Source organism: Phallusia mammillata, chromosome 7, assembly GCF_965637545.1.
Source record: "Phallusia mammillata chromosome 7, kaPhaMamm4.hap1.1, whole genome shotgun sequence".
NCBI classification, from domain to species: Eukaryota; Metazoa; Chordata; class Ascidiacea; order Phlebobranchia; family Ascidiidae; genus Phallusia; species Phallusia mammillata.
The window spans coordinates 14,347,126-14,362,995 of record NC_137258.1 but is presented as its reverse complement, the minus strand read 5'-3'; the positions used below and the strand labels follow the sequence as shown (position 1 = coordinate 14,362,995).

The following is a 15,870-nucleotide window of genomic DNA, read 5'->3' as shown; positions in this document are numbered from 1 at the left end:
GTAATAAATGGTTAGAAAAAAGAATGTGTCGTGAAATGCGAGTAAACTTGTTGATGATACTCCAGAAACCTTTCATTCTGTTTATGCAACACTAGATACAAATAGTTTGCAAGGGGCTTAAGTTTTGTCAAAAAACAAACAATTTAATTAGTGGGTTGTGTAACTTTACTACTGATAATAATCTTTACTGAAGTTAGAATAAAGACCAAGAAGAATCAATGGAATCAAATGTAATTGCGTGACAAATCCTAATGTTTACCATATGAATGTGCAAAAGCTTGCCATTTTCAAATAATCTGCATGCCACTTTTGGCATGCATGCCACATGTTGGCCACCCCTGCTGTAGCCCTGTCATTTACCCCACTAGCTCCCTACAGTCGTGTGCAATTTGCCATTAATAGGAGCTGATTGTTGTTTTAGCCTTTTTTCACAGAGAAAAACTTTCAAAAATTTATGAATGAAATGAAATTTGAGTAGTTTGTACATGTAGCATATTTATTTATGCACAGTACCAACCACTGTGTTTTACCTTACAACAACAACAAACTTTGTCATAGTTATCTCTTGAAATACATTATTTACAACTTTGCATGTGTGGGGACACATGAGTTTCTTTGAATGTTTTTAAATAGTGTATATCAGTAGTTCTCGTGATGCCCTTAAGTGTCGTTTCAATTTTCCAAGGGCGTCACAAAAAGCTTTTTGTTGTTGTAACAATAAACACAACTTTAATAATAAGTTTCCTCATGAACTTTTATTTGCTGGTGCGTCGCAAGTCTAAAAAACTTTTGCAGAGGCGTCGCAATAAAAAAAAGTTTGAGAACCACTGGTGTATATGCATGGGCAATTTGTGCTAAGCCATCCATTTTTTTTATTCAATGTCAAATGGTACTCAGTCTTTACAACAAAGTAAAATCGATTAACAGTGGCAAAGATTCCGATGCCCTGATTCATCATAGGCCCCCTTCCATGAAGGGGACACATATTGATTTTACTCAAAATGTTTTGTTTTTTTGTTGTTTTTTCTTCCCAAAGTTTGTCCTACTCGTTTTTCCATCAAATGTTTGATGGATTTGGCTGAAATTTACACAGATGGTAGATATAGTTATGTAGATGTGCATCCCACTTTGTTTTTGTTGATAACCCCAGTATTTACCCCGCTAGCCCCCTAAAATGGGTGAGTTTTTAAACAGTGTCAGAATTGGCTGAAATTTGGATTTCTTGTATAGTATGCCATTTATAGGTGTCGATTGTTGTGTTCAACCCTGTAGTCCTAACATTTACCCCACAAGCCCCTAAAGTGTAAAACGTATTTGTATGTTACTCGGCACCACAAACGAAAGACTTCTGTTGCTCAATAGTGTTACAAGGGCAACCAGTTGTATGTTGCTCGTTGGTGGGTTGCTTGGTGGACGTTTTTGCGCCATGGCAGTTAGGGGCTTGTTAACAGCCCTATGACATCAGAAACATTAACAGTTGTTGCTTAAAACACCTCTAATGGTCGAAATTTTAAACATTGGCGGATTGTGTTGAAATTTTGCATTACTATTGATTGAGTCATTGTGGTTTTTATATATTTTTTAGTTTGTGTGTCGAACCCAATTAGTTACCCTACTAGCCCCCTAAAATGGGTCAGTTTTTTAAAACGTTAAATAGGACATACTTCAAACAATATCTGGGGTGAATCTAAGTTTATAGTTTCTATTCTAAAAAGTATTATTATTTAAGCCCAGTGCTGATCACTGTGTTTTACCTTACAACACCCGACTTTCTCATGGTTATCTCTTGAATTGCATTATTTTCAACTTTGCATGTGTGGGGACCCATGAGTTTTTGCCTGCAGAAATGACTAAGGTTATAAAAGACGATGGCTAATATGGGACCCAATACAAAATAAGCATAGGAAATATATTAATGTTTTAAAATAGGTTATAGTGTAAATGCAACAACAAAATGTGCTAAGCCACCATTCTAGTTTTTTCTTTTTTCTGTCTAACGCTGGTTTGTAACGGTTGTTTGGTCAAGAAAGAGTGCTTCAAATTTGGACAGATGTTGGTTATTAATCCGAATTTGGTACTGTTTAAGTTTCCCCGAATAACCCAGCGGTTCACCAACAGGCCCCCAAAAACATTAAATCTTTGTAATGGCTGTACTGACCAAAATACATTATCTAGGAGTTTCATGCTTTGTTGGTTGGTGCAATGTAAGGTATTCTAAGAATTTTGTAACTTTTTAATGGATTCAACCATTTTTCACCCCTTCCGAAATATTTAGTTTTAATTTTAGGCGAGAAATACAGGCCCTAATGTGCTGAAATTTCAGTTGTTTCTTGTAGGTTGCTCATTTAGTATGTAAAATTTTGCCTTAATCAGCCAAATGGTTACCTTTGCAGCCCATGATATGTGTACACTGTCACTCAGAAGTCCTAAGGGTTCCCTGACACATATTGTTTTTGTCCGTATTTCTTTTTTCTGTCTAGTGCTGGTTTGTGACATACGTTTGGTCAAGAAAGAGTGTTTCAAATTTATTTAAATTTACACAGTTGTTAGTTATTTATCTATATTTGATCCTCCTGAAGTTTGACCCCGAATAACCCAAGGGTTTACCCACAAGCTCCCAAAACGTATTTTTTTTAAAAACGGCTAAACTTACTAAAGTGCAAGATCTAGGAATTTCATGCTTTGTTGTTTGGTGCAATGTATACTAAAGAATTTTGTAACTTTTTATTGGATTCACCCTTTCAACCCCGAAATTATCGTTTTTAGTTTTAGGCCAGTAATACAAGCCCTATGGTGCAGAAATATTTAAAATTTTAACAATTGTTTAAGCAGGGTATTCGTTTAGTATTTACAATTTTGCCAGTTACCTTTACAACCCATAATATGTATACGCTATCAGTCAGATATAAGTCCCAAGGGAGGAATTCACTGGTTTACGATTAAGGCGGCAGTGCTCAGCTTGATGTCCAGACAGACATTTTACGAGACAGTTGTTTGGGTGATTAGAAATCAGCTGTTTTTTTGTGCAGCAATGCTGTGTCGTTTTATTGAGTTATCATGCACACTTGAAGTTTTGGCGAAGGTTTTACACCTAAGACGTAATTTAAACTCGATAAACATACTTCGGTTTCGTTTATGTCAGGCAAAACGTTGTTGATCAACATAAATATGAAAAAATAAACTTAACTTTTTCGAAAGCCGCGATAAATGGTCTTTAAATTCTTGTTGTCAGCTTGGCCGTCGCATAATGGGTCACCAAAGGCCAACTTGTAGGCATTACAACACAGTTAAGAATTTTTCGTCATAACGTATCTTCTTTATTTTTGACAAATCAATTCAAGAATAAGTAATTAAATCATGTATGCGAAACAAATTTAAGTGAAAAACAAGGTGTTATGTATACCTTTGTAGCAAACGACTTTTTTTATGTAGTGTCTAATATAACACTTAAGGCTTTCTAGAAAAATTTTTGTTTAAAAACTGAACTTGAATGACAATATCAAGGTCGAAGCAAGAGATTAAATTGAAAGTATTTTCCCCGCTATTTTTTCACTGATTTTTGTAATTATATGACAATAATGATGCAAAAAGAATACGGACAAAAACTTTTAAGTTTAAGTTAATGCTTTGTGAAAACTTTGTCCTTAAAAATCTAAAAACAATTTGACCGCAACAATTTTTAATGCTTTGTGAAAACTTTGTCCTTAAAAATCTAAAAACAATTTGACCGCAACAATTGTTTACCGTAAATCCGCATAAACATGCACGTGGGGACCCATTTGTTTTTGTTTGCAAAAACAATCATATATGTAGATAAAATTGTGTGTAGTATAGTAAATTGGTAAATATCGTATAGAATATATAAAATGGAAGTATATCAGAAAGCCACTTTTCTAGTTATTTTGGTTTAACTACCGCACACTGTGAAACGTTACTGCTGTTAACTATATTACTATTTTGAATTGACCCTACATAGCCTGTGGTTCACCCACAGGCGCCCAAAACATGGAAAATAATATCTGAAGTGCCTGACCTATCTGTTGGTGGAGTGTGGAGTGTTTTAAAGCATTTTTAACCTTTTTCTTCAATTTATTCTTTTTAGGATATAATGTTCCTTGTTTGTTTGTTTTTAAATGTGTCCTGATTGATCCAGTGATTTTACCTCAGCAGCACTGAAAATGTGTCAAAAGTTTAATATTCCAAAAAAGGAAGTCATGATTAATAAGTTACAAAGTTCATTAGGTTTTTCTTTACGCATGCTGCCAATGCTGTTTTAAACTAAGCTATGACATTTTTAGTTAGTTCTATTACAATGTTGGTCTTACTCCTTTGCTGCTATATGCAGTAGTTTTTGTGGTGGTCGGTTTTCCAACAACAATAGAACTGTGCATTTTCAGTAAAAAAGGTTGACAATTCTGTTCTTATTACCAGTGTGTAATGTTATAAATTTTCAGACACACATTTTTGGGGACCCATTTGTTTTTGCTTGTAGAAACAATTAACTGTTGTTTTTAAATGCTAGATAATGATAAATGAAATGTTTAGTTGCTGCAAGTGTGGATATCCATGAAATAGAATGTGTCTTTTTTAAATTGCAAATGTATAAAAAAGCCAATTTTGTAGTTTGACCTAAAGCAAATTTGTGAACTGGCACTTCCACACCTTATTATTTTGACATAAAATAAACTCATTGATTTACACCTAAATTATGTTGAAAAACCTCATCAAAATTAAAAATGGTCATGAGCTTAGCTACTGCACCTGCAAGAAGTTTTAGGTTTTGGTTAATGCTTTCTAAAATCTAAAAATAGAAACCCTGCGTTAAATTTGAAAAATGGAGTAAAGTTATGATGAAATATTTTTATGATTAGATCATTTGTTGTCATTCTCAGATGGAATCGATTAATATACCTTATGGAATTAGATGGACAAGGAAAAACCTATTTGGAGCTATTTTTGTCTTTTCAATCAATGTACCACCAACTGTGTTTGTCTTTTACAAACATAAGTAAACAGGGATGCTCTGTTTTGGGATCAAAGCTTGCTGGGATTTCAAGTCACTTTAATATCCTTTTTTACATTGGTATAACTAACAACTACATTTGCTGAATTGGCCCTACACAATTTATTACCATTTTTAGGACACTAAAATTACACTGTTCGTTGAATATTTTTAGTGTGTGTGTCCTGCAGTGATATACACCTAAAGATGGCATATTATTGCATGCTTATAATAAAATTTCTGCAATTATATATAAGGTTCAAGTGACAAATATGTATGTTTGGGATCAAATATGGAAAAAAGGTATCAGTTATGTGGCTTTTCCTATTGATAAACATTCCATGCTCGATGAATTACCGGAGCAACTGGCCTGTCCACTTTGTCTTTCAACATCAAACACCATTGATACATTTAAGGCTGAGCTATCACTTGGCTTCCGGGATCTGCAAGTAGGAAAAAATAGAGATTAATTTTAGAGTTTTCAGTAAACATGTAAGTAATTATGGATACTGTTCTGTTTGGCCATGGGTGGGTAAATTAACAAAATTTTGGACATGTCCACTTAGTAACCTTAAAACTGTAACCTACCGTTAGTTAAGGGAATGGTCCTATTAATCTTACTCATAGCATAAAAACTAAGCCAAACCTCAAGACTTTTTGTCCAGGTTCTTTTTACATCAGTATAATGTTTTACAGTGTTATTCTTGTCCAAAACCACTGCGACAATTTTTTGAGTTTGGGGGATTTTCCTAAATGCACTATTTAACAAATCGCTAAAAAATGGATTTGTGTGTAATTTCAGAACAGCCACCTTTCTAGTTCTAATTATGGTCCCCTTCCCTTAAGGGGACACATATTGTTTTTGTCCGTATTTTTTTCTGACTAACGCTGGTTTGTTATACGCGTTTGGTCAAGAAAGAGTGCTTTAAATTTGTTCGAATTTGGACATCTGTTAGTTATTAATCTCAATTTGATCCTCCTGAAGTTTAACCCTAATGACCCTAACGCTGGTTTATTAAAAGCATTTGGTCGAGAAAGAGTGCTTTTATTCAAATGTACAAAGATGTTAGCTATTGATCCAAATTTGATCCTCCTGAAGTTTGACCCCGAACTATCCAGCAGTTCACCCACAGGCCCCCAAAACGTTTTTTTTTAAAACAAGCGGCTATCCAGATTTAAGTACAGCATCTAGGAGTTTCGTGCTTTGTTGGTTGGTGCAATGTAAGGTATTCTAAAGAATTTTTAACTTCGGTTATAGTTTTATGCCAAAAAACAAGCCCTAATGTGCTGAGATGTTTAACAGTGGGTTACACATAAATTAACGTTTTTGCGTTTTATGTCGAATCGGCGCTATACGCATCCTGTGGCGATCAGCTGGTAACATACATTAACACAATGATGGAAATAAAACAGTGAAATTGCGAAAAACCTCATTGTTGTTTCGCGCCATGTTTAAGTAAAGGTTTGGTTGTAATTATTACGCCGTGACAGTGCATTGCGCGAAACGTTTTTGAAATGGGTATCCACTTGTTGATTTTGAATTCAAAACAACAACAATCTAATGTACACGGTAACCATGTCAATCGTGCATAAATTACGCAAAACGGTATTGTTGAACATTAAGGACTACATGCTACTGAAAATGTCGTCAAAAGGTCAAACGGCATTTCTGCGTCTGCACTGTTAGATGTCACTACAGGTCAATGGAATTTGTTTACGAAACAGAGTTAAGTAAAACACAAATTGTTTTGTATACCTTTGTAGCAAATGGCTTTTTAATTTATAGTGTCTGTAATACAACTGTTAAGGCTTTCTAGGAAAATTTGTGTTCAAAAACTGACCTTAAAACGAAAATATAAAGTTCAAAGGAAGAGATTAATAGAAAGTATTTTTCCCGTTCTATATTGCTGTTTTTTTTTAATGATATGAAAATAATGATGCAAAAAGAATACGGAAAAAACTTTTAAAGTTGGCTTAATGCTTTCTAAAAAAAATTCCTCTGGAAATCTAACCATAACATTTGTTTACCGCAAATACGCACAAACACGCATGTGGGGACCCATTCGTTTTTGCTTGTAAAAACAATCATATGTGTAGATCAAATTATGTGTAGGCCTATAGTAAATTGGTAAATAGGATATAAAATATATATTATGGAAGTATATCAGAAAGCCACCTTTCTAGTATGTCACAACATAGTTTATATTTAATTTTTACACATATACTCCAGAAACAATGTGTAAGTTAAATATAAATTGGGAGAAACATTATTGTTAATCACTAAGGACTACGTGCTATTGAAAACCATTTTAAAAGAGCATGAATTGGTCGTTAGCCGACTACACCGCAATAGGCTACTGAAGAACGATTTGTTATCAATGCCTTTGCTGAAAAATGTCTTTCCAATTTGCCAGTTTCTGTAATATTGTTCAGGTTTTCTGGTACAGTTTTAACTGTTTCAAAACTGGCCTTGCACAGATAAATCTAGAGAATAAATTCTCCGATTGGAGATTTTTTTTGTTTATTTTTATTATGTTCATAAATATATGACAATATAATGTTAACAGGATATGGACAAATTCTTACTAAGTTTGGGTTGATGTATTTAACTGATTTTGTCCTCCTAAAAAAGAATCTAAAAATTAAAATTTAAAAAAAGAATTTGAAAACCTTTTTACCATAACTAATGCGCATTAACATGTGTGTGGGGACCCATTTGTTTTTGCTTTCAGATTTGGTACACATTGCTTAATTATTATCTTTTACACTTTAGGTAATGATTTTTTTTATTATTAAAATACTTAGGAACATGTGAAATTTTTTCAAGTAAGGAAACAGGATGTTGTGGATACAATTGATGTTGTTACCATCAGTTGTGAAACTTCCATGCTAAAGCATGAAATGGAACAAAAGGTATTGTAAAATGAAATAATGTAATAAGTACAGTTTTGTTTCCATCCCAACTACACAGACATTTATTATTTTGCAAAAAGGTATTAAAACTTATTAGATGTTTCAAAATAAACAACCCAACTGTCCATATAACATCTCACATGGTAACTACCAAATAAAGAGATTGACACCAACATTATTATAAAATTTTGTATCTGTGAAATCATATTAAAAATGGTGCAGAAAACATTGGCAAGGTAAAAACCCAACTTATTTGATATTTTACAGCAATTGGAGCTTTGTCAACAATTGTACAAATTGCACTTTGAACTGTTAGTGCTATTTCAACTTTTTAACAAGTTAGTTGACTTGGTCTCTTCACCAAAAATTCAGGTAACTTTCTGTTAGCCACATTACACAACAATAGAAAAACAGACTAAACCAGTTAATCGGGATTGTAATTTGCCAAGCGATTTGTCCTAATTTCGAATTTTGTATTGACAATACAACTTGTCAACAGAGTTGATAATTTACAATTCTCCTGTTGAAATAAGGTTGTTATGAAACTCATTCAAGGCAACAGAGATTCACTTGAATTTGTCTGTGGGCACTTCATACTCAATAGCCAACAATGTATATGATTCAGTAGCGCAGTGTATACGATTCACTTACCAGGAATCCTGTGGAGTTCATTGCAGTTTCTGTTAAAATCCCACTACAGGCTATATTTTTCCAGCCTTTGCCACTAGTAGGCCTGGCAACCTTTGATTTAAATGAAAAACAAAATGTATGCAGTTACTGAAACACACAGCCCAAGTGACCCCACCAACGATTTTGTTTCTCACATAGCAAGATTGAGTAGCAGTTGTCATAAATATGGCTGTGTTTGACATCACAGTACCAAACCTTTCCTGCTTATCTCAAAAAATGCATAATTATAAACTTTCCATGTGTTGAGAGCCAATAGTTGCTGCCTGCAAAAAAAGGTTAAAATAAACATTGTTATATATAGGAGTGGAACTCATTCTGAAATATTACAATATAACTGTTTTAACATGGCCTACTGTGTACATGCTATAGCAATATGTTTTAAGCCGCACTCCCTAATAGGACAAAGCCCATGGAAGTTTATTGAACTCGCTATATCGTGATTTGGTATGCTTTGAATCAAGAAGAGGAAGTGTATCTACCCTTATCCAAAACAGTGGGAATAACACCTATTCAGTGGACAGTGCAAATGGGGCTGTTCAACATTTGGTGGATTTGATGTGTAAAAAAGATTTTGAACATGCAATTCATTTTTTAGCAGTATACAGGTGGAATTTGTTCCTTTTTAAATTACTTACCACTTTTTGATTAGTCCAAATGTTGTTGTTGCTTTTTTGTTAGAAACAAATGGCCTTTTCAATTTGGCCTTGAAACTGACTTTGCCTCATCTTTTCTTATGAGTTTGTACTTTTGGAACCATGTAAATACCACTTGCAAAGAAGGTAATAAGTCCTGTGCAGTTGATTATTTATTTTTAGTCTTCATTTGTCACATCAGTGTTTACCTCCGTAAACAATTCCATAACTCTTGTATGGGCAAAAGTTCAAATGTGTTACAGAATATCAAGTCATACTTGGAACAAAAGATTGTACTCCTAGTATTAGTGTGAAACTTATGGAAGTAAACTGTCAAATACAGCATTCCTTGCAGCTTCTGGGGGTGAAGCCATAATCCACAATGCCAGTTCAGCAACATTCGGTGTGTTACAAAAATGTTTCCTGACAATAAAAAGTATGATTGTAGGTACTGCCCAGAATTCATGTGAAGTTGTACTGTGGTAATAATATGCAATATTTTTCATAAAATTTGAAAACATATGTTTTGTTTCCCATGCTGTATAGTTGAGCACATGCCTACTCCAGATAAAGTGTGTGGCGTTATTTTTTTGTATGGACTTTTTTGGTACTTTCGAATCTGCTTAAACTCCACCTTTTTTCAGCGAAAGGTTGCCCTTTACAGCAAACTTGAATTTATAGATATGCAACGCAGTTCAAAAAAAAATTACAAGATTTCAAAAAATCGTTTGAACAATCCCCAGACTCCCCTGATTTATTTTTGTTCCCTGGGCATGAAATTTTTTAACTTCCAACAAAGTTGTTGAATTATTATGTTTACATGATGTTTTATGTTATTCTGATTGACAACTACTCAGTGGCGGCTCGTGCCTAAAATTGGTGGGGGTGCTGCTCAAAATTTAAGCCTTTATTGAACATATATAAGTTGGCAATATATAGAAAACCTACATTTATAGTTTTCTAGCCATTGTTTTGTGTAGAAAAACAAGTAATACAAATCTTAATTAGAAACTCCATTGTGACGTAATTTTTGTTGCGCAATAATGTACACGAGTGTAAACACCAGACGATATCATTTGTGTATTTTGTTTACTTGCACAGCGACGGATAAACACCATAACATGCAGTAATAATGTGGAAGAAAAACACACGTGACACAGACTCGAAACTAAGCGGTTGTAAATACGGTAAAACACAACAACAATATAGAAAAAAAAGTAATGATTCGAAAAAGGTCGAAGTATTTCAGTTCGACAACATTTAAAAAAATGGCCATGTTTCATTTAAGTAACCTTATGGTCACAGTCAGCGTTTTCAACATATTATATGACACTTCACAGATTATAATTGTCACAAAAAAAACTAGCCGTACAGCTGTTTATTGGTATCATAACTGACAAATTTAACAACCACTTTACATTTGTGTCAGAACTTGTTTATTTTAACATCTTTTTTTTGAATTTTTGTGTACAGGCTATTATTTGTCTTTCAGATTTTTAACTGCTATAATTGCTGCTTTATTTGCTGGCAAATAGCTTATGATTGCTTTTTTTAAGTGCAAAACTCCTTCAAGCTTTAAAATTTACAACACTCTCACTTAAATTTAAACCATATTATTAAACCTTGTGCTTCCTGTTTACAACCAAAATGAATCATAAAGTTATAGTTTGGGCATGATAATTGATAGCTTCTTCCTTGATTCCAAATGACAACTGAGAAACTGTTTTTCTATTTAGTAGTACTAGCACTGCAAGTGCAAGTCTTTTGGAAATAATGGTGTTCCTAACAAAGGTTTGCATCCAAACTGTTTTGCCTTTGAAGGACTCATGGAAACAGCAAAAAGGATTTTTCATCCTAGTAATTTCACTTGTCAAAACATCATCTAGATTATTTTCAAAGTAATCATGAACATCAGATCTACAGAAACATTTTCATTTCAGTACTTAGCTTTTCTTTGTCAACAATAGGATGTGCTTGGTGGTCACTATACTATCTTGTCTGTAGAATGTTCATTCTTAAGAAACACTTCCTGTGAAGCAACTTAGCAGCTACTGTTTAGACAAACAGTACATGTCCATTATATCAATACTCATCTTTTTCATCATGTCCACGTAAGGTAGTTTCAAAGTTTCCACAGAACAAAATGCAGTCTATTATTTTGGACAAAATTTCACGATTTTTTTCCACTTTTTTGTTGTGTTCAATAATTGAAAGTCTATATACGCCTCACTAAGTTTTTCCTTAATATTTACAGTTCCCAAAAGTGAAAGTGAAACATCATTGTCCACATGCTTTTTTGACTTTTCATGTTTTTCTGCTTTCTCATCTATTTTGGCTACATTTGTAAAACCATCTTTTGTCCAGCATTTTTCATCACCTCCAAACAGCAAACATGGAAAACAGAACAGTACATTTTTAACTTCACAACCACAAAGCCATTTTTTCTTTTGATACCATTCAGAATTAAAACTGCGTATACATTTCTTGTTGTGGCTCATTCCTGGCTGACAAAGTTGAATATCAGGCGTTGGACGCCCTTTTTTCTTTATACTTACCTTTTCAGCACTTGATAACTGCGAAATCTTAAGTTGCTGAAGCTCACTTACAGTCACCGAATTAGAATCTTGAAAAGCCATGATTAACCTTTCAATCAAAAACTGTAAAAATGATTAAAAAAGAATAACTGTCGTACTGTACTCATTGTCGAACCTGATGGTACACGTGATTTGCTTTGGCACACAATAAACGCGGAACAGACAACTACTTCCGGGTGCCAGGTCACACGCTACGTGATTGGTGGAGCTGCGCGAGCCGCAGCACCCTGGCTCCTATTTCGCCCAGCATGTAGCTTTTCAAAGTGCGCATGCGCAGAACCGCAAAACGTCAGAAAACTGGAGCTGCAGTTCCAGCATAGATATACATTAGTGTTTCCCAAAAAAAAATTTTTAATGAAAAAAAAAGGTGATTAGGGCGGAAATTATGCTTATTATATATTGCTAAGGAATAAAAATAATGAAAGTTATTTGTAATATTATGGTAGGTGTATTAAGTAAAAATATCTAGGGGGTGCTGCAGCTCCGCAGCACCCTAGCACGAGCCGCCCCTGCAACTACTTAGCTGTTTAAAGTTTAAACATTTATCTGTGAATAATACAGTAACACATCGTTTCTAAGTTTTACTCAGACAGGAAGACATAAATATATGAGGTCAAACGATTGTCTGTTGTACTTACGCAGTAAAAATCATCCAAAAGTTCGGTACGCAGTAAAAATCATCCAAAAGTACTTGAGGTACTGCACGTTTCGATTTTTGACTTGTGGTACGGTACACTCTTCGTAACGTGGTACGGTCACGTCAATAGGCTACGTACCGCACTGCCATCCTTGGATGTCGCGTGGCAGAACGACTTGACAATACTGATGGAAAAAATATTTGATTTGCTTGGAAAATTATTTTTCCTACATGGAAAAAAATAAGCCATCATTCTTGGTTATAAAATAAAAGCAAACCCAACCATAGTCTTTGCACAACCTGGTCTGAAAGCGTACATGGGAATAGGCTATATTAGAAGGGTAGAACCATAGAATAGAAGTAGAACTACTAAATCAAGAACTAACGGGTCAGGCTTGCTAATCTCAACCGATACTCGTTTACATCAGTCGCCTATATACAAATGCATACACAGTACATAGTCCAATGTTACGATCAAACAAAAAGACATTCCGAGCCTAATATTTTTCTATAAATTGGCACAGATGTACGTTAGAGAAAGAAGTTTCACCTCATAGAGTCACATTTCTGGTCTCAAACAGTATTTGTCAACGAAATGACTTTAACCGATACTTGTTTACGTAGGTCGCCCATATACAAATGTATACATCGCTAATCCAATGTTACGATCCTTTTATGTGTTTCGTAACATTGGATTAGCGATGTATACATTTGTATATGGGCGACCTATGTAAACAAGTATCGGTTAAAGTCATTTCGTTGGCAAATACTGTTTGAAACAAGAAATGTGACTTTACAAGCTGAAACATTTTCTCCCTAACCTCAAAATGTCGATTTGTACGTACCTTGACCACGCTTTATGGTTTAAAAAAAGAGAAATGAATTGTTTTTATTGGAAACTGTACGCAGTGATGCGTAACGCTTATTAACAATTTTCGCACTTACCATTTCGGCGAAATGATGATGGTCCATTGGGGCCCCTTTAAAACATAAAGTATCGCCTGTTTACCGTTTTTAAACTTCTGCTTTATTTCCATTCGACACGTTGATTAGTTAAACAATCAAAAGTGTATTATCGTTTTGGGACGGTGGACAATAAACAAATCTAAAATCATTTTTATAGTCTGTCCTCAATATTACGACATATAACATCAAAGGTGCATTGCCATGTCCGATAAATTTTCATGTCTGGTTTAACGTCAGATCCATTGGTTTGTCAAAATCGGCGTATGGCATTAGTGCAAACAATTTGGTACTCTTACCTTTTGTCGAAATTTCGCCCGTGGAAACCATAAGTTGCATGGGTCAACTCCATTGTGTTTGTCGAAGCTTCTCTGATAGTCGGTCTGGTGTAAAACAACCTCTTCTCTGAAATGTAAAACAGAGCTACCACGGCAGGGCGGTACTGAATGAATCGAAGTATGCGACGATAATCGAGCTTCAAAATACTTTGTTAAAAATTTCTTTTTGTCTTTACCGACCTTTCCGTGGTTACTCAACAATATCTTCACGCGATTTAAAAACGCGCCAGTTGTAATGTCGTCAACAGCGATCTCCTTGGGCAACTCACGTTCCTCGTCAATAATCGTTTTGTTGTCGTACACCTTCAGCAACTCCTTTCTTATCGTAAGAATGGATGCCAGCCTTCGCGTAGATGTGGTAACCCATTCTCTGTACCTGTGCTTGATTCAAAGACGCTTTTAGTAAGTTAAACCTGTCAACAACAGACGTTATGCCATTGCTTTCAAACATATTGTCAACAATTTCCAACCATAACTTGATCGATTCTTGCCACACTGGAGGCAACATAATCTTATTTGTTACCCGTACTACGCGTTTCACATCTTTAGACGATTCTGGCGTTGAAATGGTTGAACAGCGAGGCGTGCTGGAAACAACAGCTGGTTGCGACAAATGACTTGAACCTGTTTGAAAAGAACAATGCGACCAATCGATCACGGTTGTCGTAAAAGGTCGCGCAGGCGATTGCGCAAACGTCGCCGAACACTGGAACGGTGAGCTTACTACAATGCATGAACCTGCGTATTGCAGAACGTCATCTAGCGAACTAAAAGCGGCCATGCTGTGACTGGACAACATGCCAGATATTGCAAAAATAAGTTAAAATATAATGGTTCTAATTAACTCTAGAATAGACTATGCGCAGTTATTTTTCCAGAAGGTTTAAAGTTGCGTATTCGTTATAATCACGAGAGGGCGAACCACTTTTGCAGCGAATGCAAAACTGACTCCTGGTTTAATAACTGCTATAGACCAAACTTAAGTATCTACTTCACGAGTTTTATTGCAAGCAACATAACAAACAGACGAACACAGATAACTTACGATTTCAGCGGACATGAAGTTCACGATCGACGCATACGTTGGCGAATAAAGACAGAATATAGTATTCGCGCTTTGACCAGAATTTTAACGGTTAGAACTAGAATCAGAATTGGAATGAATTTTAATGTTTGTGGTCCGGTATTTATACTCAAAAAATTCGATAGCGATCTTGATTGAACAACAGATAACAAAACTCAAGGGGAAAGAAATTCGTCACAAGGGAAATTTCCCACAAACATTGAGATTCATTCTAATTCCAATTCTAATTCTAATTCTAATTCGGATGCTAGTTCTAAATTCTATCTTTCAACCGTTAAAATTCTGCGAATATTATATTCTGCCATTATTCGCTTAATGTACGAATCGCTCGTCAACTTGATGTTACGTTGAACTTGTAAAAGTAAGTTATCTGTGTTCGTCTGTTTGTTGTGTTGCTTGTAATAAAACTCGTGAAGTAGATACTTAAGTCTGTGCTATGCTCAGTTATTAACCGGAGTCAGCTCAGCACCCGCTGCAAATTGGTGACCCCGACGTGATTTAACGAACACGCAACTTTTAACCTTCTGAAAAAGTAACTGCGCATAGCATTTTTCAAAAGTAACCTTTCTGAGAAATGAACTGTCAAATATGAAAGCAACTGAAGCAATAACGTATCAACTAAGCATAGTTCTAACTCTATTAATCATGTCAAGTAAGTTTTTCAGGAGTTTTAGCCAACAAGGCTGCATCTTATTCTATTCAAGATTGAAGGCCAAAGAAAAGTACAAAATTCAAAGGCTAAGTCGGTAAGTTTACTCATAAGTTTTACTTTGTTGTGTACATTTTATGTTACTAAGCCACGCCTAACGATACGTTATGTTTATGCATTTAAGTTTAACGCCTGATCACTTACTTATGGGGTTATGTTACAGCATATATTTCACACCACTTGCCTTGCACTTGCTAATCTACTGGTGAAAAACTACTGTACCGTGTCATTAACTCTAACTTTTACGAAGAAATATGTAAAGGGTAGGCTACGTTTGATACGATTGTAGAATAATCTACGTGTCTGAT

The 15,870-nt window shown here is 34.9% G+C and overlaps 1 protein-coding gene and 1 long non-coding RNA gene across 10 annotated transcripts in view; one reads left to right on the top strand and one right to left on the bottom strand.

Moving 5' to 3' along the window:
- LOC145239300 (protein furry homolog-like) overlaps positions 1 to 10,251 on the top strand; it is a 165,299-nt gene extending 155,048 nt beyond the window's left edge. For all 6 annotated transcript variants that reach the window (XM_080102607.1, XM_080102608.1, XM_080102605.1 and 3 more), the window contains 7 exons: positions 4,893 to 5,067; positions 5,341 to 5,451; positions 7,808 to 7,915; positions 8,183 to 8,287; positions 9,005 to 9,210; positions 9,284 to 9,384; positions 9,501 to 10,251. In XM_080102607.1, the coding sequence (XP_079958733.1) occupies positions 4,893 to 5,067; positions 5,341 to 5,451; positions 7,808 to 7,915; positions 8,183 to 8,287; positions 9,005 to 9,210; positions 9,284 to 9,384; positions 9,501 to 9,613 (919 nt within the window). In that variant the 3' untranslated portion in view covers positions 9,614 to 10,251. The remainder of the gene's footprint in view (positions 1 to 4,892; positions 5,068 to 5,340; positions 5,452 to 7,807; positions 7,916 to 8,182; positions 8,288 to 9,004; positions 9,211 to 9,283; positions 9,385 to 9,500) is intronic.
- Positions 1,128 to 14,416, bottom strand: LOC145239307 (uncharacterized). Of its 4 annotated transcripts, none has more exons than XR_013862276.1 (7): positions 13,731 to 14,416; positions 13,414 to 13,448; positions 12,470 to 12,653; positions 9,241 to 9,660; positions 8,721 to 8,868; positions 8,567 to 8,656; positions 1,128 to 5,445 (listed from the first exon to the last, which is right to left on the bottom strand). It is a non-coding gene; the product is annotated as an uncharacterized LOC145239307 (long non-coding RNA). The 4 variants fall into 4 exon arrangements; XR_013862277.1 differs by having other exon boundaries at positions 8,740 to 8,868; XR_013862275.1 differs by having other exon boundaries at positions 8,567 to 8,868.
- Between the last annotated feature and the right edge of the window lie 1,454 nt (positions 14,417 to 15,870).